General features: G+C 36.7%; 2 protein-coding genes across 2 annotated transcripts; both read left to right on the forward strand.

Annotated features, from left to right (window-relative positions):
- The first annotated feature begins 8442 nt into the window (after positions 1-8442).
- On the forward strand, positions 8443-9375 carry LOC100625789 (olfactory receptor 10X1-like). The gene has a single exon (XM_003355119.3). The coding sequence runs from the start codon at positions 8443-8445 to the stop codon at positions 9373-9375; it is 933 nt and encodes a 310-aa protein (XP_003355167.2).
- Positions 9376-23939: 14564 nt separating this feature from the next.
- Positions 23940-24893, forward strand: OR6P1 (olfactory receptor family 6 subfamily P member 1). Its single transcript, XM_003355118.3, has one exon. It carries the CDS (start codon positions 23940-23942, stop codon positions 24891-24893), a length of 954 nt encoding a protein of 317 aa, XP_003355166.1.
- The last annotated feature ends 3030 nt before the right edge of the window (positions 24894-27923 follow it).

The raw sequence follows: 27923 nt of genomic DNA on the forward strand, positions 1-27923 counted from the left end.
TCTTGGCTTATTGCTCCATGATTGAATGTCCTCTGAAGTCATTGAGGCATTTGCTCTGTTACAGCTGGAAAACAGTGTACCATTTGCCTTTTTCCAGAGTTTGGCATATGACGATCAAGTCACTTATTCTGGGACCTAAACCATGACAGTCATTTACTTAGCTTGTTAAGGAATTTATCCATCTCTTCGAATTCTACCTCTACATGTGCTACTATCAAACTCTACCTACTAGTACTGCCAGTTCTCCAGATACTTCTACTTTTATCTCCTTCTCTCCAGATATTAGGCTTCCACAAATCAGCCTCTGGGTTTCCTGCATCTTTGTTGAAGTAGGATAAATATTGTGGAAGAAAAAAACAACTGTGACTACTATACTAAGAAATGTTTTAAAATATCTAAAGATGTGAAGGTTTATTTATCTAGGCAAAGATGTGAGACACTTGTTTGTGTCTCCCAAGAGATGAACCGTTTTAACAGGAGCTTCATGATGCAGTAATCATCATCTCTCTATTTGTGAACATTTGGATTGATATGAGTTTTTTAAATCCCATGTCATACTGATTATTAAAGATTTTTAGTATCATTTTTCATGATGGTGTTCTTCAATGACTGCCAGATGCTAGCTTCTGAATAAACAGGATATTTTGGGACATTGATTCAAATAGGTCAACAGGACAGTAAAGCCTACAATTTCCATGACAGAGGGAATCCATGATGATAGCTGGAAATAACCTATTTTCTATAAGATGAAGGTATTAAACAACACATTTTTAAATAGTCATGGTGTTAGGGTTTCCCTTGCCACACAGTGGGTGAAAGATCTGGCATTATTCCTGCAGTGGCTCAGGTCATAGCTATGGCTTGGGTTTGATCTCTGGCCCGGGGACTCCCACATGCCAAAAAAAAAAAGTCATGGTATTGATGGGTGTAATAAATAAAAGTTGTTTTGGAATAATTTTAGCAGACATACAATATGTAATAAAGGAAACTAGGTAAACACTATATCAAATCTTCATATTACCCAAAAGAAAAAAAAAGAAATACTGTGGCGCCTATAGCTTATATATCACAGATAAATAGCAAGTGATCTTACTGCAAATTCCAACACACAAGCCTAGGAACTTTTTTGAATCATTTTTCAGTCCTGCTGCTAAGCAAATCCATGCCGTCTCATGTAGGACATAAATATTGTACTTGAGGTTTGTGTATATAAAATGTATGAGAAGTGCTGGAGAAAAATTCTGAACTTTGTTAATTATGGGGATATTATAAAGATAAGATAATGGATCAAATTTTTATGTACTTATATTGATTAAATTTACCTCTTGTCATGACTCTGTCATATTTCCTGGGGCCATTTTTGTGGCACATGTGCAGGCAGAATATTTACCCTCTACATCTGTTATCACTGCCTCAGTGACAAGAGTGTTTCTTCTATTTGTTTCCACCCCTCAGAATGTTTCATTTAAGCTATCTATGAAAGCTATAAAATATTGGATACTTGCTCATGGTGAGTGTAGAAGAAGTGATGTTAAGTCTAGGCTCAAATTCCTAAACTTGAATATGAGCTAATTCACTTTCATGTGTCTGATATGGTAACTGTGGCAGGGATTGTTGTTGCCACTGTTAAGCTAGAAATAAATATCTGGGAATATATGGGAGCTGGAAATACCTATATGTTTAGAAGTCAAGAAACATACTTCTGAATAAACAATGGATGAAATAAGAAACCCATGGATGGGAGAAAAATTACTTAAATTTGAGGAATTGTAAATACTACTGTTTGAAATTTTTGATACAGCTTTTCAGTATTTGGCTGGAAATATAGTCTTCAAAATAATTATTAGAAAATTCATATGCTGCAAGTTTATAAGCATTCATATCAAGAATTTAGTAAAGGAATAACTGAACATGTAAAGATTGTGAAGAAGGAAATTAAAATATAAAAAACATAAAATATGAGAACATAAATTAATGGAATAGTAGTAGAGTGGTTCAAAGAAGTCAAAGGTTGGAATATTGAAAATATTAATATTCATGACATCAATGAAGGAATAAAGACAGATGACAAAAATAAACAATCATAGAATGGAAATCTGGATGTTTTTAGGTCACACAGACATTAAAGATGAGAGAATGCTGTGACCGACTTCATGAACATAAATGTGAGAATTTACAAAAAGTGATAAATTTGAGATACATACCTAAACTGACATAAAGGAGAAACATTTAATTCTCAGGACAGAATTTTAATTAATATATGTCACATCCTAAAATTATTGATCTTTATGTCTCACTAGCACAATCTACTAAACTCTTAAAGATTAGGAATCATTCCATATCTGTATGAAATCTTCCATGGAATAGAAATGAGTAAACACCAAATCTTTTTCTTTTTCTTTTTTTGGCTAGTATAAACCAGATATTAAGTTTGAAATCTCTCCCAGGAACATAGATGTAAAACTCTCAAGTAAAATATCACCAAACTAAACAAGTACATATTCACAAGTTTGATTTAATTTGGAAAAGCAAGGTGGCACATTCGGACTTCAGAGTAATGATTATAAAGATGATTCAAGATTTTGGAAATAAACTGGAGGCAAAGATGGATAAATTAAAAAAAATTGAATAAGAATAAAAGATTTAAATATTAAGCAAGCAAAGATGAAAAGCAGAGAGGGCTCACATCAATACAATTAGAAATGAAAAAGGAGACGTTATAACCAACATCACAGGTCCCCACTGATCATCCATCCCGCATTGCCATTTGCCAATCTCAAACTCCCAATCCATCCCTCCCCCTCCACTCTGCCCCCCATCACTCTTTGATGACTTTAAGTTTGTTTTCAAAGTCTGTGAGACAATTTCTGTTTTGTAAATGAACTCGCCATTTCATTCAGGCAAAGCTTTTCATTAAATTTTTAATTTTCACACTTTATTGAATTTTCTATTTTTACATAAAATATAGAAAAGTATGTATAAAATCAACCTATAAATATTTTATTGCAGAGTATATGATAAAAGGATTAATCAAAGACATAAGTAAATACATATGAATATAAAATATATCTAAAAAGTTCATAGAGAAAAAAGATATTTTAAATGTTAATATGTAAGATAGCAAATTACTTTCACATTTAATTTCCATTAAGTATTTTAAAATGAGCTATAGGAGGAGTTCCCATCATGGCTCAGCGGTGATGAACCTGACTAGTATCCATGAGGATGTAGGTTCAGTCCCAGTGGGTTAAGGATCCAGAGTTGCCATGAGCTGTGGTGTAGGTCAGGTTGCAGATGTGGCTTGGATCCAGCATTGCTCTGGCTGTATTTGAGCAGCTGCTGCTGATTCTACCCCTAGCTGGGGAACTTCCATATGCCAAGGGTGTGGCCCTAAAAAGATAGGTTAATTAATTAATTAATTTTAAAAATGAACTGTAGGAATATGTTAAAAACGTCAATATATGCAACATATGGGAATATTATATGTGGAGAGATTTTTTACCTCCCCATATAAACAATGGTCAGCTCCCAATATAAAGGGTACTTCCCAAGATGATCTGAAATGACTTGAGACAGTAGGAACAATATACTGACTTGATAAATAGGGGGATGGATACAGGGTGAGATTTCTATGCAGAAGCTTCCGAGCTGGGAGAACCAGGTTTTTGTTTGTTTGTTTGTCTGTTTGTTTGTTTTAATCAGCTTGCCCGGAGGTGTGGCAGAAGGGAGGATGGATTTAAACATTTAAAAACTGTCAGAAAACAAAACATCAATTAAGATTTTTTATAAATTCTGCCAGTATGGCACTCTTTTGATTAATGCAGTTATATAATGTCTTCGTATTGAATGGAGTAATTGCTTTTATTTTATTCTTCTTTGTCAAGATTGTTGCAGTTACTCAAGGGCTTTTGACTATACATGTAAATTATAGAATAAGTTTGTCTCTCTAAAGACAAAGTGTTTCTGGGATTTTGAAATGTATTTGATTAAATCAATAAATCTAATTGATTTGAAGAATAATTTTGCTTTCTTTCTCCAGTTTCTTTCTTTATTTACTTTTTGTCTTTTTGCCTTTTCTAGGGCTGCACCTGCGGCATATGGAGGTTCCCAGGCTGGGGGTCCAATCGGAGCTGCAGCTGCCAGCCTGAGCCAGAGCCACAGCAATGCAGGATCCGAGCCGTGTCTGCGACCTGCCCACCACAGCTCACAGCAATGCCAGATCCTTAACCCACTGAGCAAGGCCAGGAATCAAACCCGCAACCTCATGGTTCTTTAGTCAGATTCGTTAACAACTGTGCCACAACGGGAACTCCATCTTTCTCCAGTTTCCTGAGATAGGAACTTAGATTATTTATCTGAGACCATTCCTCTTCATTAATGTAAGCATATAATACTATAGTTTCCCTTTTAGTACTGCTTTAGCTGCATCCCACTCGTTTTGATAAGTTGAAACTTCATTTACATTCAGTTATATCTATTAATTTTATTTTCTTTGAGACCTCCTCTATGACTTATGGATTGTCTAGAAATTGTTTAATTTCCATATGTGAAGTTAGACACCCAGTTTCATAGGTTGAAGAATCATAAATAACCTCTGTATAATTATCATCCCTTTAAATTTCTCAAGGTTTGTCTTGTGGTGCAGGATATGGTTTGTCTTGGTATTAGGTATATGATGGGGGGGTTACCCCCTAGGTTCTGCTCACAGTGATACTGCTGGCTGGCAAAAATGAGAGGCTGGTATGAGGTGGAGACTGAATTAGAATGTCAAGTCTGCCGACACTTCAGCTGTGGGCAACTTGGATCCTCACTACCACTAGCTAAGGGTCTCCCTATTCAGTCCCTGCTGGTTTCTTGGTCTTTTGCCAAAGAGAGCAGACTTTACTTCTGCTTTTCAATTTACTTTTATTTTCTTTTGTTGTTTTTGCTCATGCTCATTGACAGTTTCAGGATGAAGTTTGCTGGGCTCTCTAAATCCCAGTCTGGGTATTCAAGAGCTAAAATAAAATATTTGGGGACTCACTGTGTTAACATTCTGCAAGTCCTAAGGTCCCTATCCAGTCCATCTTATCCTTTTCACTATTCAGAATCTTTTTATGATTGTTGGGTTAGCTATTTCTATGTTATTTAGTTTTATTTAAAGTGAAGAAGAGAGAGATTTGAATATATAAAATTTTGTCTAGAAATTGAATAGATTAAACTTTTGAAGAATTGGCAAACTGTTTACCCAAATGTGAATACACTTTATAATTTTCATATCCTTACAACTGTGTAGAGGTTATGGTTTTTTCCAAATCTTCCCCAACACTAATAAAACCATTTTTTTATACATTCTATTAGCTGTGTTACTAAAGTCACATTGTGTTTTCTATTTGAATTTCCTATTGACCGATAATTTTTAGCAATGTTTTAGGTGCTTATTACCCACCTGTATACATTATTTAAGCATTTTTAAAATGTTATTCTCATTCTATTTATCTGTGACACTTTTGGATATTTTAATTTAATCAAACTATGTAGTCATTACATCAGTTGAAGTGCTGTACTACAACAAGGTATTTTTTGCTCCAGGAACTGGAATACCAACCTTTCTTATTTTGCGTGTTTCCCACATCTCTGCCTCCATAGCACTTTCTCTGATCACTCTATTCCTGTTCTTCTATCTTATTTATTCAATATTTGGGTCCTCAGCACATTACAGTATAATTCACTCGTCATAAGCACCATCTTCTCTTCCCCACCAAAATATAAATCCCTGCCTGTAAGAAGATACTGTTCCTCATACTTTTATGATTTTGCCCATAGTACAGTCTTTAAACACTGTAAGCCCTTTTTAAATGCCCAGTGTTGACTGAAAAATATGCACAACCTAATAGCTGACAGTTGCGTTTTATTCGATGGCCTTTCTAAGGACAATAGCCTAGGATACAGCTTTTCAGATAGTTCTGAGATACTGATCTGAGGAGGTAGGGGAGAAGCAGCTATATATAGAAGTTTTTGCTGGAAAAAAACATATATTTGAACATCAAAAGATTATTCCTAAGCATACACAAAAAAACCCTCAGACATCTCAAATCAATGATTTTAGTACATTTCTATGTATGAGAAGAGTCTGGAATCATTGAAATTATTCCTTTGGTATTCATGTTAACTATTTGGGGCCGGTATCATGTTGTTCCTTGTTTGCCTCAAGGGGCATCCCTTTCAGGGTGGGGTTTGTGGCTGATGGCTTGATGGTTTGAAGGTTAGATACATTGCTTATTTAATGGAACAGCAGGAAAAATTCTTTGTTTATGAAATGGAAGGCACTAATAGTTTTTGTCCACACCCGGAAAGGACTCTGACTTGAGGGAAAGAATGTGTTTAGGTGAAGGGAAGAGCAAATGGAATGAGAATTAAGGATACAGTTTACAATCCTTCTACCAAAAGAAAAATAATGAGGTAGCAGGAAGCCTTGGTTATGGGCAGAATATGAACTCTGCAAGTTTGAAATCCCTAGAAATTCCCAGAAGAGTTTTGTACAAGTCACAAGTTACACAACGCCCCACAACTAATGAGACCAAATTACAAAGTTGAGTGAGAAAGTTCTCTTCCTACCTTTGATGAAGTAGAGAGAAATCCCTAAGGGTCTCTTAACCAGAACCAAACCTCTAGAGCTGAGGAACCTCAACCCCTGATGATAATCAGACAATATCTCTAAAGTGGTAGAAGGAAAGGCTCTAAACCATTGTAATTTAGTGACTGTTGGGAACTGATCATAGTGCATTGGGCTAGCCTCACATCTCACGTTAAAAAAAAACAAAAACAAAAAAACACTCTAGAGCCATAGAAAGCTGAAGTGCAGAAAAGCACGAGCTCTTTCAACACTTCTCAGCTGAGGAAACTGACCCAGAAGGTTACAGGGACTTTCCCAAGGTCGCTGAACTAGCAGTGACCAGTGATTTTCATGCTAAGTTGGTCTTTGACACTTTTGAGTGAACAAAGCATGCTTACAACAATGTGAAGACTGACTTGGAAGAATATAATTCTAACACTGAATTGGCTTTGGTGCTTTGATAAGATACACAAGGTAGGAAAATATTCTTGATGGTTTGACTTTCTTTTCTTCGTGATTAATTGTCACTAAATTTTCTTTGAATTATCCACTTATCTTTGACATTAGAGTGTGTTTCTTTATCAGTGGATCTATATGCTAACTTAAAATTGAGACAAGGTGATTTAGCAACAGTTTCAGAGGGCTGAGGGTAGGGAAGGGTATGGTACCCTCATTCCCTCCACAGACACACATATTCAGAATATGCCAAAAGTAGAGGATTCTGACATTCATATTCTACTGCTGATGATTCACTGAGTAGGTATTTGGCACACCAGTTAGTAAGAACAAGAAAAGGAAAGATCTACTCTGGAGTTTGTATTACTTATTCTTTGATTTTCAAAATGCTTCTAAATTTATCTATGGCTGTGAAAACAAATTTTCTAGTCTATCAGGGCCAGGGAGTGGGGGGCGGCCCATAATACAACAGATAGAACCTATTGTGTGAAATCAGGCTGTTCTGAAAATAGAATGTTCGAAAGAGCTTGGGTTTTGCACCAAGGAGCTACTAAAACAACTTCTTATTTTGTCAATATATTATCGTTCTCTTTTGGGGAACTTAGTAAATCTTTTAGTTATGCAATCCATATAATTGTCTTTCTTATAGAGTTACTGTGAAGAGTCATGAGAATTAAAATTTAGTGTGTGAATATTTCTATTGGAGAAAGGAATTTTTCACACTATCTTAGGGACAAATGGAGGGCAATGTTCTTTTCTTTAATATTTCAGATCCTAGACAATTTCTCCAAGAGAAAATGACATTGGGCTTCTCATAATTATAAGCCATTGTCGAAATATGGTCTGCAAATTCTTAAGAAGTCAACCATTAATTTTCACTCTTTAGCTATTTACAGACAATATTATATGTAGAAGTTGCTCTGTCATATACAAACTGTATGTATTAACTACTTTGTAGTTTTTCCAAGGTTCAGAATCTGATCCAAATCTGAATTACATAATTCACCTAAATTCTTTCATCTGAAAATGAATTAGAGTATTTTCTGTCTTTTTTTTTTTTGTATTACCAGCTAACAAACTCTTTTTATTTATTTAATTTATTTTTCCACTGTACAGCATGGGAACCAAGTTATACATACATGTTTACATAAATTTTCCTCCCATTGTCATGTTGTGATATAAGTACCTAGACATAGTTCTCAGTACTACACAGCAGGATCTCATTGTAAATCCATTCCAAGAGCAACAGTTTGCATTATTACCTACATACACAGAGTGTTTTGCCAAACTAAATAAAAAATCTGTTGACAATTATAAGTTTGACCAAATTGCAAATAATGGAGAATTTAATATTTATTTGTTGTTTCTTTCCGATTTCAGGCATTCAAAGAATGAAGATCAATCACACAATTCTGAAAGAATTCATTCTTGTTGGCTTCTCTGTTTACCCACATGCACAGACACTCCTCTTTGTGGTTTTCTTCTGCCTCTACCTTCTCACCCTCACAGGGAACCTGGCCATCATGTATCTAACATGGGTAGACAGATGTCTCCACACTCCTATGTACCTCTTCCTTAGTGCACTCTCTTTCTCTGAGACCTGCTACACATTGACCATTACCCCCAAGATGCTCTCGGATCTCCTGACCAAGAACAGGGGCATTTCAGTCATAGGATGTGGCTTGCAGATGTATTTCTTCTTGGGGCTTGGTGGCACTCACAGTATCATTCTCACTTTGATGGGTTTTGATCGCTTCCTTGCCATCTGCAACCCTCTCAGATATCCACTGCTTATGACCAACGTGGTATGTGGGCAACTTGTGGCCTCTGCTTGGGTTGCTGGCTTCATTATCTCTATTACTGAGACTGCACTGATATTCAGGGGCTCCTTCTGTGGCCCCAACCTTGTCAAACACTTCTTCTGTCATATGCGGGCAGTGGTGAGGCTGTCCTGTCTAGACAGTGAACTCACTGAACTCATTGTAACAGCAATCTCAGTGTCAGCCTTGATGGGCACCTTCCTGCTCATCATCCTCACTTATGTTTTCATTCTCTCCACTGTCCTCAGGATCCCTTCAGCTGAGGGCAAGCAGAAAGCATTTTCTACCTGTGCTTCCCACCTCACTGTGGTTTTCATCCACTTTGGGTTTGCATCTATTGTCTATCTGAAGCCAGGAGCATCAGGGGGAGATGACACAGTCATAGCAGTCCCTTACACTGTCATTACTCCTTTCCTCAGCCCTCTCATTTTCAGCCTCAGGAATAAGGACATGAAGAATGCTTTCAGAAAGGTGCTTGGAAAGACAAGTTCCTTGAATAAATAATCTTGGCTTATTGCTCCATGATTGAATGTATATATAATTCAACAAGGCAGAGGCATTTACAGAGTAACCATTCTCTTTTCCGAGAGTTTGGCATGTGGGGAATCAAGTAACCTAGTCTTGGACCTATGACATAACAAGAATTTGCTTAGCATGTTGAGGAAGTTGTCCAAGTCCCTCTACTTCTATATCTGTCCCTGCAGATTCCAGGCTGCAGCCAATAGGTCACTGGATGTCCTGCACTTATGAAGAAGTGTGAAAAGCAAGTTTGTGGGGAAAAAAACAACAAATGTGAAACTACACTAAGAGATTATTTTAAATACATAAAGGTTGAAGAGTTTATCTAGGTAATTTTGCGAGGCACTGTGTGTGTCACCAAAGTGATAAATCATTTCTAAGAGGAGATACAGTATGTAGAAATTATCAACAGTATATTTGTCTATTTGTATATACTTTATATACATATATATATGTGTGTGTGTATATATATATATATTTGTTAAACACTATGTCATGCTGACTATAAAAGGTTTTTGATAACACTCATGATGGTGTCCTGTCAGATGCTAGATTCAGAATATACAGGATACTTTGCAACCTTGATTGAAATAAGAAAATTTTACAGTAGAGCCTATATGTTTTATGAACAGGGGAATTCACAGATGAAGGGTAAATTAACTTCTATTTTCTTTAGATGAAGGAATTAAACAGCTAATGTAGTAAAATGCCACAGTATTTAGTGGTTTGACACTAAATATGTTTTGTAGTAATTTTTCAGACATATGATGTGTAATGAAGGAAACCAGGTAAACACAGATTCAAATATTTATGTCACTAAGAAGAAAATAAACATAAACATTGTGGAGGTTATATATCACAGCTAAATAGCAAGTGGTCTTTCTGTGAATCCCAACATACAAGCCTAGGGACTTCTCTGAATCTTTTTCTCAGTTCTTATGCTAACATGTCCTCTCATGAAAGACACAACTACCGTACTGAGGATTGGTGTATACAAAATATAGGAAAAATTTTGGAGTAACATCTTAACTCCATTATTAATGGGTATGTTATAAAGATTAAGTTAAAGGATGAAAATTATTATGTTCTTACACTGATTAGCTTTATCTCTTGTTATGACTCTATTTTTTTCCTGGGACCATTTTTGTGGCACATGTGCAGACAGAATATTTGCCCTCTACCTCTGTTATGACTGCCTTGGTGACAAGGGTGTTTATTCTACTTTTTTCCACCCCTCAGACCTGTTTATTCATTCTAGGGAAGCTATGATGTCTTGGGCATAAAAACTAACATTTACTTGCTCATGGGGAATGTAGAAGATGTGATATTAAGTCTAAACTCAAGTTCCTGAACTTGAATTTGGGCCAATTAACTTCCATGTGTCTGATATGGCGACTGCCACAGGGATTATTGTTGCTATTGTTAAGCAAGAGGTAAGCATCCGCGAATACATGGGAGCTGGAAATACCTATATGTTTAGAAGTAAAGAAACATACTTCTAAATAAACCATGCATCAAATAAGAATTCCTGTGGACAGTAGAAAAATGGTATGAACTGGAGGAAATGAAAATAGTACAAGTCAAACTTGTGAATGCAGCTTTTCAGTGTTTGGATGGAAATTCACAGCCTTCAAAATACATATTGGAGGAGCTGGTCTCACCAAAAAAAAAAATCGCTAAGCTATGCATTTGCTTGGCTGACTTTCTGTATCTTATTTTATAATATAAAGCCTAAACAAGGAAATCCACAGAATGAGAGAAAATATATGCTATGTCTGTTATTGGTATAATGTTCTTACATAGTACATATAAAACTTCTACCAAAAATTTAAAAAAAATACAGACTTAAATGTTGAAGAGAGGAGTTCCTGCTATGGTTCAGTGGTTTACAATCCAGCTAGCATCCAGGCAGATGTAGGTTCGATCCCTGGCCTCACCCAGTGGGTTAAGGATCCAGCATTATAGTGAGATGTGGTATATGTTGCAGATGTGGCTCCAATCCCATGTTGCTGTTGTTGTTTGCATAGGCTGACAGCTGCAGTTCCAATTTGACCCCTACCCTGGAAACTTCCATTATGCCACAGGTGAGGCCCTAAAAAAAAAAAATTGTTGATGAGTTATGATGAATTGTGAACAGACCCTTCATAAAAGAAAACATCCAAATGTTCAATAAACATATGAAAAGGTGCTTAATTTCTTTAGCAAGCATGATAATAAACATTAAAATCCCAATTAAGTACCACAAAATAGACTTAAAGGATTAAAATTAAAAGAATGGATTAACAAGCTATGAAGCTTTGGAATAATAAGAACCCTTGTGTTCTCCTGGTGACAGTGTATATTGGCTCAACCACTTTAGAAAGCACTTTAGTATTATAGATTTATTTTTAGAGATATTCATACCCCAATGTCTAGCTTTTCTCCTGTTAGGTATATACCCTAGATGATTGTATGCACATAGGTACCATGAGGCTTATACAATAATGTTCATGGAAGGAGCATTTGCAATACCAAAACTAAGACTTACCCAAATATACCAATAGTAGAATAGATAAATGAATTGTAGTATACCTGCACAGTGTATTAGCATGCAACTATAAAAGTGAATAGCTAGGAGTTTCCATTGTGGTGCAGCAGGTTAAGGATTCAACGTTGTCTCTATGGCAGCACAAGTTTGATCCCCTGCCTGGTGCTTTGGGTTTAAGGACCCAGCATTGCCACAACTGTGGCATAGGCCACAGCTGCAGCTCAGATTTAATCCCTGGCCCAGAGACTTCCATATGTTGCAGGTGTGGCAAAAATAAAAGTGAATAACTATAACTACATACATCATTACACATATGAAACACTTTTCCCCTTTAGATCATATGTTTCTTCAACCATGAGGCATGTTACAATTCAAGAACTTTGCCTCTGAACCAATTTCTAATTAGATTTTTCAAAATTTTCTCACCAAGAAAATCCTTTAATGAGAAGCAGTTGAATATTTTCTCCGGTCAATAAGAAATATGATCAGGCATCAATGAAGAAATAAAATTGGGGGTCAGTGGCTTTTGTTCTTCACCTAAATGTGAAAAGAGTCTTATATACGTAGAATTTATTCTGTCCAAGAAACTGCACTATCATTGTGAAAACGAAAACAAAATATATAGTTATATTCTCAAGAAACTCATTCTTCTTGTGAAAAGAAAATTATGATACACCATATATTAAGGTTTTCACCAAAAGCTATAGCAGCACTCAGATGACGAAGGTTCAGTCATATTGTTGGTCGATGTCCTCAGACAAGATGTCTTTACATCAATGTCTCAGCCACATCTAAGGAGCTCTCTATACAGGGGAGGCTACATCCAGGAGGAGTCCTCTCTGAAACAAAACAAATCTCAAACACTGATCTCAGGAACTATTCCTTCGAAAGGAATATAAATTTTGTTTTATTCTTCTGTGGAGCAATGTATGTTCTAGGGTAGAGTTAAAAACTATAGAGGTATAAACAAGCTAAAAAGTGGAAATGGTCAAGAAAAATATCCTCAACAGTAGTTTCATCAAAACCACTGTCATCCCAGGGTGAAAGAGGGCTTGACCAAGATATGTCCCTGAGGTGAAACATCAGAGACCTACAAGAGGGGAAGAAGAATAGAGTTCACTAAAATAATCAAGCCAATCACTAAACAAATATAAAATCAAATAAGAAGAAAACAAGGGTAATGATCTGAGTGTTAAGGGGGAGGAATTGTAACCAGAAGTTTCTAAAATATATTATCTAAAATATGAAATCTTCATCAACAAGGAATATGAGGCATGCAAATAAATAGGAAGATACTACCCATGACTAGAAAAAAAAATGTCAGGCATCAGAAATGGCCTGTTAGTATGACTGGATGCCACACTTAAAAGAAAAAAACTACAAAGTTGGCATTAATAATATATTCAAATAACTAAAAATTAATTAGTAAATAAATATATGGAGTTCCCTAGTGGCTCAATGGATTAAGGACATGGCATTGCAACTACTGTGGCTTGGTTCATTTCTGTGGTGTGGGTTTGATCCCTGGCTCAGGAACTTCCACATGCTGAAGGTGCAACAAAAACAAGAAAGAAAGAAAGTTATCATGACAACGTTGATCAAATACAGAATACCAATAAAAAATATAAATACCAAAACAGAACCAAATGGAAATGTGGGGTTTGAAAAGCACAATAACTGAAATTAAAAAAAATATATGTTCAATGTTAGATTTTAATTTGTTGAAGAAAGAATTAGTGAACCTAAAGTTAGATTGATAGAGATTATGCAATCCAAAGTTTAGAGAGATAAAATAATAAAGAAATATGTAGAGATTCTCAGAGAAATGTAGGACAATGTTAAACACACCAAAATAGGAATAATGGGAAAGAGAAAAGAGAGAGAAAGGAAATTAAAAAAAAATACTTAAAATAAAAATAGATGAAAACTGCCTAAATTTGTTGTAAAACAAACCTACACATCCAGGAACCACAACAAACTCAAATAGGGTAAATGTAAAAACATCTACGAACAGACACACCCAACAGCATCAGAGTAGACATTTTTGTCAAGTGCACATGGAACACTCTTGAAGATTGACCATAAAATAGTTCATGAAACAAGCCTCAATAAAATTAAAAGGATAAAAATCCTATAAAGAATTTATACTTACAATAGAATAAAATTAGAAATCAATGACAGAAGGAAATAGGGAAATCCAGGAGTATGAGGGAATTAAATAATTCATTCCTAAATGACCAATGGGTCTAAAAATTCATAGGAGAAATTAGAAAACATTTTGAGAGGAGTTAAAACAAGAACACAACATGCTAGTACTTATAGAATTCAGCTAACAGTGTTTAGAAAGGAATTTATATTTTAAAAATGTCTACATTTGAAGAAAGATCTCAATTAAATAATCTAACCTTCTACCATAAGACCATGTGTGAAAAACTGCAAACTAAATTTAAATTAAAAAAAAGTAGGAAAGAATAAAGATTAGAGGGATATTTTAAAAACAAAAATGGCTAAGAGAAAGAACAGTAGAGAAAATCAATGTAATCAAAATATTGTTCTTTGCAAATATAAAAAAATGATCAATCTTTAGCTCAACTGACCAAGACCAAAAGAGAGACAAATTATTAGACTCAGAAATAAAAGAGATAGCATTGCTACTGACTTTCCAGAAATAAAAAGGATTACAAATGAATTGGTATAAACAATTGCATACCGGGAAATTAGGTATCTTAGGTGACATAAAAATTCTTCCTAAAAAAGACAAAAACTTCCAAAACTACCTCAAAAAGTAATGGTCATTCTGAATAAACCAATAGCAAGTAAAGTGTTTGAGAAAAACTATTCTTTCAATATTTTTGGTAACAAAATCCTCCAGACTTATAGCGGGGTACATAGGTGGCCAATTATAACTCAGTATATTTCTTAGCCGTCTTTGTATCTGGGGTTGGCTGAGTTCCTAAGTTCTTACCAGTAAGATGTATACCAACACAATTGATGTAGATTCTACATCTCTCCCTTAAGAACAATCTCTCTGATTTCCAGATGGCTGGGAATGAAGAACCAGTTCTTTGGACTCTGCAATGAAAGAGTTATCTTGAGGATGGCAGAACCATCCAATCACCCATGGCTCATACAATTTTGTTAATTTAAGCTGTCTTGCCAGCCCTGCCTATCATGGACTGCTTATCATTGTAGTATCATATGAGAGAGAATTAATCTCTGTCTCATTTAAGTCACTTTATTTTATTTTTATTATTGCTTTTTAGGGCTGCACCTGTGGCATACAGAAGTTCCTGAGATAGGGGTTGAACTGAAGCTGAAGCTTCCAGCCTATGCCACAGCCACAGGAACATGGGATCCAAGCTGTGTCTGTGACCACAGCTGGATCCTTAATCCACTGAGCAAGGCCAGGGACCAAACCTGCATCTTCATGGATAGTAGTTGGGTCCATTACCCAACTGAGACACTATGGGAACTCCCTAAGCCACTTTAATTTTGGGGTCTTGATAGTTGAGATGGCAGCTACATTGTATTGTTAAGATAATTAAGAATTTATAAAATTATTTACACAGTGTCCACTATATAAGTTCTCAATAAATGGCAATTGTGTACATAAACATTTCTTCTGCATCTGTAGGAAAAATTATAAAAGCATCTTCTTCTGACTCATTTCATTACCAAAGTATTTTCTCTTATTTCTCCTCACCTTCTCCTTTCTGAAAATATCTAGTGCCTTCTCCTCCAGAAAACTGTACTTTTGCGATTCTTTTCCTGGTCAATTTTTGATTTTTTCCCTTCGTGGCTCATCAGTGGTTATTTCTTTTCTTTTTTCTTTTTTTTTTTTTTGTCTTTTTGCCTTTTATAGGGCCACTCCCGCGGCATATGGAGGTTCCCAGGCTAGGGGTATAGCCACCGGTCTACGCCAGAGCCACAGAAACACGGGATCCGAACCACGTCTGCAACCTACACCACAGCTCACGGCAACGCCAGATCCTTAACCCACTGAGCAAGGCCAGGGATCGAACCTGCAACCTCATGGTTCCTAGTCGGATTTGTTAACCACTGCGCCACGACGGGAACTCCTCAGTGGTTATTTCTAAAGCTCTTGTTCAACTAGTCTTTTTTTTTATATATATATATATATATTTAGACTCTGTTCCTCTGATTAAATCTATCAAATCTGCTCCTTTTATATTTACTAATTTTTTACTACCTCAAAGTTATTGTCTAAAAACTGGCAGAAAATTCAGGCCAACATTTCAAACTTATAGATGCTTGTCTCAGACTCTTATTTGAGCTCAGTATGTCAAAATTCAACTCATCACTGTTTTTCTCATACTATTCCACTTCCAGGGTTTTCCAAGAGAAAGCCTCCTCAGGCTGAAAAAAAACTCAGAGATAACTGATATTCTCCTACTCCTTATAGCATCATCTAACATATTCTGAAGACCATTTATTGAGTCTAACACTATTAGGTTGCAATAACAACAAATTTTATTACAAAGAGGATTGAAAATACTATTATTGCAGTATGCTCCCTTCCCAATATTGTATCCTAAACAGGATATCTTGGGCCTCTGCTTGAACAATTTCAGTGATAAGGAGATTAACACATACTCCAGGAGATAATCTACTCCATTTGTGACAATTCTAGTAGACTAAGAAACAAAGGGGTTAACGGTACATGAATAACAATGCAGCCAGGACACCGGTTTTATGAGAGAAGCAAAAAAAAAAAAAAAAAACCACATTGTTTTAAAAAACAGATTCAGGTTTGCACCAGGAATCAGGAATCTTAAATTACTCTTTGCTTGTCCTCATCCAGTTATCCTGAGGTCTTCCCTGCATGCGCTCCGAGTCCAGATCTAGTCACAAAAAGATGTAAAGGGAGGCAAACAAGAAAGAATGCTTCCTCACTGAAGCCTGTACCAGTACAGATAGGATATAAAGAATCTCTTCCTCACACAGACAGGCAAGTGATATAAATGCAAAGGTGGAGAGAGTTTGACAAGTAATATTTTTCTCAACAACATTTAATAGTCTAAAGAGCCTGCCAGAATGAATTTGTCCATAATTCTCTTGCTTTATTTTTTATTTCCTTAACAGAATCTTAGACTCGAATTATCTTTATATCTATCTAATGTGCAGACAAATAGTCTCCTTAGCACCTCTGAAAATGAGATCTGCAGAAGACTCCAACAATGAACTCAGGGAATTTCTTCTTCTTTCCTCTAAGACTATGTCCCTCCAGACTTTGTTCTTTCATTGTATCATGTATGCCCTAGAATAAATGATCCCTGAGGTGACTTGGACACAGTCTTGGAGAGAGGTAGGTCACCATGACAATGTGTCCTAAGGGGCTATGTCCTAATGATGAGGTGATAAGGGCTGGCTAACACTGTTCCTGCTTACTTAAGGGTCCCACCTGCTAAACCTCTTTCCTGTCATGCCATGGATTACTCAGAAAACAGCAAGAAACATCAGCGTTTTTGAGGAGTGGCTGGGACTCACCACACCGTCCCAGAAGAAACAGGTAACTAGTTTATTGATAATCATCCAAAGACAGGATATTTGAGTAAATGCAGAGGACTGGCAAGCATAGTGCTAGGTGAATTTCTATGAAAATGTTTTCCTTACTCAGGTTAGATACTTTCAGATGCTTCATTCATTCCCTTTGGTTTCCTGATCCTTCATAACCCTGAAAATCTCTTGAATTTCTTCAGATGTTCAATTAGCTTAAAATCTCAAAAAAATTCATGATCCAAACATCTCATACTGAGACTCTCCTCTTTTACTCATATCCACGTTTATGACAATGGATTTGGTAACTGAGAAATACATTTGAAATATTCACCCATGTAATATTATTTTTAAGCTACATTATGAAGTGCTAGAGATTGTGAACATGATGCAAAAAACAAGAAACTGTGTATGAAAGGGGCATCCAGAGAGCAGAAGTCGATTGTAGGAGGGTCAGCCACCAATCTTGTGTGTGCACACCCAGTAGCACCCCCTAACCCTTAGACCAGACCCAAAGCCATACTTAGCACATTCAGCGCATATCCATACAGCCCAAATTCAAATGATATTTTAATGAACTACTGATCGAATTTGATTGTCATGCACAAATGAGCTAAAATGAAAAAAATTTTTATTTTGCCATGAATGAGTGAGTCCATCTAGCTATACCCATGACCATCTACTTATTTCCATGGAGGATGTATACAGTAATAATTAATTAAGCCTGTTGCCACACCTCTGTGATCAGATCATCTGACTACCCTAGATCCATAATTTCCTAGATATGTCATCTGAAAAAAAAATTGCTCATATTTTTTGGTGTCATTTGTTGAGAAAATGGTGCTTAAACTCACTGGGCTCTTATGAGGATCAAGTAAGCAATTTTATGTCTTCTCTTCATTATTATGTCCATGCAACATGGAAGCAGACTGTGAGAGTCATCATAATGATTCTAGATAGCCCTCAATTTTTTTTTCATATTTGGTATAATTTATTGATCATCATCAAGTTGCCACGGAAGGGTCCTTCTGCACTTTTCTAGTTCCCCTTCACTCAGTTCACGGCCAGAAGTGTCCCAATTACCAGAATCCTTTCCAGTCTTTTTCTTAGGTGATTTGTGTTTTGATTCTGATCTTTGTCTAGTTCTGTCTTTTTCACTTTCCCGGTCTTTTTCTTTTTTATCCTTCTCTCATTCAGCATTTGATTCTGGAGAGTCAGATTTATGCCTTCTCTTCTTGCTTTTCTTCTTTTTTTTTTTAATTTTTTATAACTTCTCTCAGATTCAGCACTAGAAGAATGTTCTGAAGCAGAGCGAGACTCTGATCTCTGTCTTTTTTTCTTTGAATATCTGTCATCATCATCTGAATCTGACCCTGATCGAGAGCAGGAACGTTTCCTGTGATGTTTTTTAGATTTCTTAGAATGTTTCTTGTTCTTTGAATGATGATGTCGACATTCATGCTCGAGCACATACATAAAATCTTTAAATAGTCATTTTCTTTCAGATTCTAAAGTTATATCCTCGAACGCTGGCTCTTTTACAAATGCCCTCAATTTTGACTCACCAAATTCTCTGCTAAGGGAACTATGAATATTCAATTTGTGGTGATCAAATGTAGACTTCACGGAAAACAAAGCAAATTGAATTTCCTCTGAAAATGGGATGTGCCTAGGTATAGGGCACTTCCCAGACAGAGGTGTGTGTGGCTTCTTGAAGATGGACATTGGAAGTCAGGCAATATACTGTTCAGCTTAATTTGTGTAATATCTGGGAGGTAGAAGTTGGGCAGAAATCAAGGCAATTACGCTGACATGAATAAACATTTGATCTGATCCAAGTCTTCCCATCCAGTTGGGGAGAGGTGTGGGTTTCAGTCTATAGACCAATGTGTTTTAAAATATTAAGGCTTTTTCACACTCTGGGCAAATCATTCTCACCTAAATAGTCTCGGTGTCACAAAGCCTAATGAAGTAGGAAGGACAGATATTATCACCACAAGCAGCAGCATCCAAATTTGATACATTTTAAAAAGAGGTTCAGCCTTCTACTCCTGAAGTGAAGGACTCCTAACTCCCCCAAATCCTGAATCATTACTTTATATATATATTTTTAACTCATTTGATAAATATTTATTGGTAACCTATTATGTGCAAAGCAGCTAAGTTAATAAGGACAGAGAAATGAGTGAGTTTTTATCTCTCCTATGGAGGAGGAACATTCCAGGTAAATACATAATTACTCCCATAGAATTGTTAATAGAGTCTTAGTCACAACAGCAGATGTGAGGGATCTAAAGAACATAAGCTTCACAGAAGAATTAATATTTATTATGTTTATCATGTGCAAAAGACTAGAGTTAGAAAACAGAGTGGTGTCTTAAAAAACTCTGATGTGACTAGAGGGTTAAAAAAAAGGGTGATGGATGATAGATGTGGAAGAAAGAGTAACAGTGAAAAGGAGCATTTGAAAGCAAGTAAAAGACGAATTTTATAATACCATCAATATAATTTAGTTCTGAGAAGATCTATAGTTAAAAAGCTGATCTTGGTTCCAAAGGGAAGTTACAAGGGGAGAAATCCTCCAGATCTTCCTCATTAGTTGTTTTTTGGAACTTAAGCTATCAAATGAAAAAGGTGTGTTTAAAGAGCTTATCTCTGGGTGAATGTTGAAACTTCAGGCTCATCCGCTCTGTGCTGCTCTGATGGTAGAACACTACCCTGGTAGCATAAAAATCTTGAAATGCTGGTAGAAGAGGACTGTTGCTCTAGGACTGACAAGGAAGAAAAGACATAGCCCAGGAGTTAGAGTACACAGGGAGAAAAAAGGAGCAAATAATACAAGAGTTAAATGCACAGAGTAGACCGATATATTCAGAACTATCTGAGGGATCTGAGTAGTGTAAGGAAGGAAGGTAAATGGAGCAGGGTGTAGAAAATGGGGAGAGACAGCATCTTGCAGGGATTAGGAGCCAGAGTTGCTCTGACTGGGGAGGAAAGTCCTTGACAATGACACTCCAGCCTGAATAGCAAACAGTATTCTCTTTTCAATAACTGAGCTCAAAAGCTAAGAACATGATGATATAAAGTAATAACAAAGAGTGGGCAGGAGTAGGGTCATGAGTAAGTCTGGGACAAGGGACCTTCTTATAGGCTTGTGTTTGAATCAGCATACTGTTGGAGCCACTGTAGGCTGCAGAGCAAGATAGGGTTCAAAAAAATTTGCAAACCAAACAATGAGTTCCGCAGGGTGCTTACCGCTCTCGTATGTTTTGACATCTTCTCTCCCCTTTCCCTCCTAGACTTGATCCTGGGCCAAGCTGGCCTTTCAACCAAATTTCATGCAGTGCTGGAACTAGAAAGAACTCTAGTCTGTATTCAGTCTGTGTAATTTACAAAATATGTATGTGTGTTAAGTAAATTATTCAAGATTATACAAATCAAGACAGACTCATTCCACTAATATTTTCTGAGTGTTCACTCTGTTCCAGACACTGCTCTGTACATGGAGACTAGCAAGATAAAGATAGGTCCCTCTCTAGACTTTGCCATTGCACAGTCTACCTCAGTGTCCAAATTCCCTTATCATGGCTCTTGGGAGTTTCTAGCCACCATTTTTGAATTTTTCTCATACTGTATTATTACCTAGCCTCAAGAGGCGCGGTGCTTCCTTCCTATCCTGCCCACAACTTTACTGCCCATACCTCCTCTTCAAACCCCTCTTGAAAATGTATCTGACATATTAAGTCAGTTTTCTAAACTGAGGTCATGGTGCACTGGAAGGTGCAAAAGGCTTTCCAAGAGCCAGGTATTAATAGTTCCAAAAGAATCATTCCTTGTTCTTCAACTCCTTTATCAACTCTTTTTAAAATTGATCTTCTTGAGAAAGTATTTTTTCTCCTTTCCCACTACCCTTCTCAAAACTTTTTTTCCCCTGCAAGGAAAGGCATAACTGAGTTTCACTGTATAGAAGCAACACAGAGTATAAGTTAGTGCCACTGCCAGGGTCAGTGCTGAGAAAGTGAATGACTAATAACTGGGTACAAATCCTTTTGCAAGTCACTGGTTTCCAATTGGTTTCTTTCAACACAATTGAAATGGAAACTAATTGAGTTGTCAGCTAATAGATCAATAAAAATAATTTTGATGATAGATCACTATGTAATTTCTGGCACATAACTAATAGAAAGTTCAAGTGATTTAGTGTTATTACTAGAACAAAACAAATTCCATTCCCCAAGATATGGCATATCAATGTCATTTATTTATGTGAACTAGTTTCCTCAGTGTTTATATCTCCAAAATGAAAAGAATGGAATTGATGCTGAAATTCTCGTCATGGTAATAAGTAGTCATTATGAATGAACACAAGAATTGCAAAAAAGGTATAATCTACATTATTTTAAAATAGCATTCCAATAAATTGTTAATGTTTTCTAATGTAATTTTAATATTTATTATATATTTTTATTGCTTTGGTGAAATGTATGTTAATTATATAATAATTTCTAGAAGAAAATATTTTTTATAGCTTCAAGTGTACAGGAAACAAAAAATGTAAGGAAGTAGATAACAGAGGGATCAATAAAAGGCTTTCAATTGTAAAAATATATTACAGTACCATGAATTATGAGTTCAATAAGAAAAATAATGTAAATTTTTTGTTTTTAAAGACACATGTGGAGTTCCCGTCATGGCACAGTGGTTAATGAATCCGACTAGGAACCGTGAGGTTGCAGGTTTGATCCCTGGCCTTGCTCAGTGGGTTAAGGATCCAGCGTTGCTGTGAGCTGTGGTGTAGATTGCAGACACAGCTCAGATCCCGCGTTGCTGTGGCTCTGGCCTAGGCCGGTGGCTATAGCTCTGATTAGACCCCTAGCCTGGGAACCTCCATATGCAAGGGTAAGACCCTAAAAATCAAAAAAATAAAATTAAATTAAAAAAAACAAAGACACATGTATCAAGTAATTTTTATAATAGGCATTAATGGGTATCAGAGCACCAATATTTAGATTTCACCGAACATATAAAGGAGTGACATAATAGTTTCATTCAAGATATCAATACTTACAGTGCAGTGGAAATTAGATGCCTTACAACTACTTAAATGTATGATAAAATAGATGCCAAGTTTAAAATATGCAAGCTGGATGTGATTTTTAAGTTGCTGAAAGGAAAAAAAGTATGAAGACAAGTGTTTAAGTTCCACCAAAAATGAAAATTCTTGATGATCTCTAACATGTGATCCAATCTCAGGTGAAATTCATAATTTTTATGGATGCCCTCTGGAGATGCCAGGCCACTGTCAATATTGGTAGAAGTCTGGAAATGCACAAAGGGAAGATTGCCTCTTCTACTTTAATGCCTAACCAGTGACATCAGTTTTCTGTGAATGATGTAACAGATTACTATAAATTTTCTGACTTGAAACAGGAGAGATTTATTCTCTTATAGCTCTGGAGGTCAGAAGTCTGAAGTCAATATCAAAGTATTGACAAGGCCACATTTCCCCCAGAGGCACTAAGGGAGAAAAATTTTCTGCTCCCTTTAGCCTCTAGTGACTGCTGGCATCCTTTGGTTTATGGTCACGTCAATCCAGTCTCCATCTGGTATCTTCAAAGCTCTCTTTGTTCCATCTTCACATTGCCTTTTCCTCTATGTGCCTATTTCAAATTTCCCTCTGCTTCTGTTATAAGGACCCTTGAAATTGCATTTGCTGTCCACCTGTATAATCCAGGATCGTCTCCCATCTCAATATCCTTACAGGTAATTCCATCTATAAAGACTTTGTCATAGATGTGCTATTTACAAGTTCCAGGAATTAGGACATGGACAGCTTTTTGTGGTCCATTTTTCAACCTGCCCCACCAGCCCTGGAAATGAGACAATCTAATCTAGCATAGAAATGTACTCAAAAAGTACTTGTAAAATGAATGAAAAATTTACTTCTTTTTGGAGAATTCTGAATCCTTTATCCAGCTGTGAATAAATGCTTCCCAAGTCAAACTCCTCTTCCTACGCTGCCTTGCACTATAGCTCAAGTAATGTCTTTGAACTACTAACTCCTTTTAGTTCAAATTCCCTTGAAGATGAGGCCTCAGGATCCAGCTTGTTAGCACTCCTTTTATCCATTTATTCAACAAATACTGAGTAAAGATTCTATAAAGGTTAGGAGTTTGTGAAAAGTGAGAGAAAAACATGTCATAGATAGGAAAACAGAAAATTGAAATATTGACGTGTTTTGAAACCACCCAGCAAATATTTATCAAATACCCACTAGTTATAATTGCTAAGTTACTGAATATAATGCTCAAGTCTGAGAGCTTTTCCTTTGAAGTGGGAGATGACACAGCAAAGGGAGGGAAGAAATGATGTAATAATAGTTGATAAGGTACCACTGAGCATCTTCAGAAGGTTGTGATCTGGGGATGTCAGCAATTTGGTCCATTTGTTTTTCAACATCTTGCCCTTCTTGTTACTTTTTCAGGTTATCAAGTGGACAGATATCATGAGGAATTTCAGTGGAGACCACGTAGAAGGGTTTGTTTTGGTGGGCTTCGCTGCCTCTCCACCCCTTCAGCTGCTCCTCTTTACCCTCTTCCTTGCAATGTACTTGTTGACATTGCTGGAGAATGCATTCATTGTTTCTACCATCTGGCTCACTGCAAGCCTTCATCGCCCAATGTACTTTTTCCTTGGCCACCTCTCTTTTTTGGAGCTGTGGTATATCAATGTCACGGTTCCTCGACTCTTAGGAGCATTTCTTTCCCAGAACCGTAGAGTCTCCTATGTAGGTTGCATGACCCAACTTTATTTCTTCATTGCCTTAGCCTGTACTGAATGTGTCCTGTTAGCAGTCATGGCCTATGACCGCTACTTGGCCATCTGTGAACCTCTCCGTTATCCTAGTCTCATGCCTTCCAGCATGGCCACTCGCCTTGCTGCTTCCTCTTGGGGCAGTGGCTTTTTCAGCTCCATGATGAAGCTTCTTTTCATTTCCAGACTGTCTTACTGTGGACCCAACATCATCAACCACTTTTTCTGTGATATCTCTCCACTACTTAATCTCACTTGTTCTGACAAGGAACAAGCAGAACTAGTAGACTTCCTCTTGGCCCTGGTGATGATTCTACTCCCCCTATTGGTTGTGGTTTCATCATATGTGGCCATAATTGCAGCCATCCTAAGGATTCCTACTGCCCAAGGACGCCACAAAGCCTTCTCCACTTGTGCCTCTCATCTGGTAGTGGTTGTTATCTACTACTCCTCCACTCTCTTTACCTATGCACGACCCCGGGCCATGTACACCTTCAACCACAACAAGATCATCTCTGTCCTCTATACTGTCATTGTACCATTCTTCAATCCAGCCATCTACTGCCTAAGAAACAAGGAGGTAAAGGATGCCTTCAGGAAGACTGTGCTTGGAAAATGCCACTATCCCAGGGATGTCCCAGACTGATGTACAATACAGCCTGGCAGGAAAGATGAAACATCATCTTAAGAGTGACATATCAAAGAATTAATAACATAGACTTAATGGAAACAAAATATCAGCTAGTACACAGTTTCTCTAAATAGTGTCTGGGAACCTCCCGATACAAACAAAAATTTACTAATCATTGATCTTATACAGGGGTTTCTAAACTAAGGTCAAGCTATAAGTATCTCCTGGGCATTTGTTGAAATGCCTATTCCCAGGAAAATCTGCAGAAAATCTGATAGAGTATGCCTAGTTTGCAACCCTGCCATGAATAATTTTCAACTTCTTAAGAACACTTCTTTCACAGCCAGTTTGAGATTCTCTACTCTAGACCAAGCTTATTATTTTACAAGTAAGACAATAAAAGAAAAGGGACGTGCTGGTGCATTTGTCAAAATAAAGTGATTTAGGCTTTGTTCATACCTTAAAGTATCTTAATTCTCAAATTCTAATTCTATGAGAATCTCAAAAGTGCAACTATATCCCAAAGAACTAAAACTCATGTCGCTGAACCCATACTCCTTACCTCTACAAGTCTTATACCTACTGCAAATCAAAGCACAGGGAAAATGCAGCACTGGTATTCAGCCATGTGTTCATCATTTAATATGGCTAAATAGTCATCTGCATCTCCCTTATTTGACTCCAAGAGGGATACACAGCTCATTGACCTAATGTGTGTTGATTAGATAATATATCAAATGCATTAGAACACTTTTACGTAGATTGGCCTCAGAATCTTCTCCAGCACTATGTCAACTTTTGTTTTAACTACTTGCTGCCTGAATCATACCAGCTGCCAAATATTTTCAATTTTGCACCTGGGGCAAATGACCACAGGAACAGAAATGCTTTAATAAGAGACAAGATTGAGGGAATGAGAAGTGGGATGCAGCTATCTCTGCAGTGAGTGGGATGCCTCAAATTCAAAGCCTGAATTATAGGCAGACATTTTTCCAAGTTCTCTTTATATAGGAAACTTGCTTGAACTGCTTAAGGAGATTTCACATCCTGATTCCAAGCTAATTTCTGCACATTAGAACTGAATTCAATGTTCCTTTAGACATGGGATATTTGAAAGAACAAAATATACTATTGAACTGATACTCATAAACAAAATGTCAATGTGAGAAAAGAATATATATTTGCATTTTTTTACTATTTAATATATATATTTTATACAAATATATATATGACAGTGTAACTTTGCTGTACAGCAGAAATTGATAGACTATTGTAAATCAGCTATAATAGAAAAAATAAAAATAATAAAAAACTTTAGAACATTCCTCTCCTCCTCATTTTGACCTTAGATCTTGGACCAATACTCATCTTCTACATATTTGCCTACATAATTTAAAGAGGAAGAGCTAGATAATGTCAACCGATAAAATCCTCTTTGTAGGACTCTTGTCATGTCACATTCTTCCCCAGTGTCAGATGATAGCCCTCCTGATTTGTTTTTCCCGTTGTGTGAGAAATTCCCACAGTGCAATGATTGGTGTAGATGGTTTATTTTTCTTTGCTATTGTTGCTGAACCCCAGCCTCTGTACACTGGCACTGAATTGAATCTTGGAGACAGAGTTTTGGGTGAAGTAGAAAATAGCCTTCTTGCTTTGCCTGTGGAGGGGGCCACAGAGGGCTAGTGCCCTCAAGACTGTGTGTTCCACCTGGAGAGGGTAGTGAAGAATCTTATAGTCAAAGAAGCAGGGTGTGATCAGCTCATGGGCATTCTTCTGATTGGTAGGCGGTGAGGTAAATGGGAGTTAGTATCATCAACTTTCTGGTTCCAGTCAATCTAAGGTCTATGTCCTTGTAGTCAGCAGTTTTTACCAAGTGGGTCTCTTCCTATTAATACCGCATAGGAATATGTGTTAGACTTCATCTATATCTTTCAGGGAACTGTGAGGTTTGTGCTTCTGCTATGTGTCAGATTCATGATCTAAATTGTTACAGTTCCCCAGCCCCACAGCTATTTTTTGCTTCTACATCTTCACATCTCCTAATCATGAACTTTGTGTATGTGTGTTTCTTATTTTTAGGGCCACATCCACAGCATATGGAAGTTCCCAGGTTAGGGGTCGAATCAGAGCTGCTGCTGCCGGCCACAGCCACAGCCACAGCAATGCAGGATCGTTAACCCACTAAGTGGGGCCAGGGATCAAACCCACATCCTCGTGAATGCTAGTTGGGTTCATTACCGCTGAGCCATGACAGGATCTCCCTAATCATTAACTTGTCAGTCAGTCTTTTAAGACTGAAAGGAAGCCTGGGAGGCTAAGGAAAAGGCTTTTACTTCAAAAAATGAGGACACAGGGGCTTGTACATGGTTTCACTGTGATGATTTTTTTTTCCCAAGCTGAAAATAATCTGAACCCAAGCAATAAGTCTGCACCTCTTTGCCAGGAGTTGTTTATCAGATTTCTTGTAGCTTGGAATAGTCATTTATCTCACTCTCCAATAAACTGTAGGTAGAATTTTGCTAAAGAGGCTTTTATTTTAAGAGAAAATATAGCTGGCACTGGTGCTTCCTCTTTCCTTTTGTTGAACTTGCATATGATGTCTAGAGCATTATCAGCTATCTGTGAAGTGACAAATGTGAGGAAGGAAGAAAGGTCAGCATACTGAGGCTATAGTACAGAAATAATCAAAAATTATGGGTGTTTGATAGTATGAAAATTTCAGCCAACACGAGCAAATACCTACATTCATTTTTAAATTAAGTAATAAAAATTAACTTCCGTTTGTTAAAGTTACCGTGATTTGTTCTTTTTAAAAAAAATTCAGCCTAATATATTTGATATATTTATCTAAATTTTCTTTGCATTGTTTTGGAATTTTTCAAATGATTTTTCGTTTCAGGTTTTCAGATCTTTTCAAGTGAAATTTTTATGAAACTTATTTTTCTATGTTTCCAGAGAAAGAGCATCACCCTTCTTACAAAATCCCATATTTTGCCATTCTATCAAATGGAATAAGTACTACCTATTTTAAGTTGTAATTTATAG

This window comes from Sus scrofa, chromosome 4 (genome assembly GCF_054392235.1).
Source record: "Sus scrofa isolate SSC_HxYL_T2T_F1_AM1 chromosome 4, Sscrofa_HxYL_maternal_Yorkshire_Landrace_v2.0, whole genome shotgun sequence".
NCBI lineage: Eukaryota > Metazoa > Chordata > Mammalia > Artiodactyla > Suidae > Sus > Sus scrofa.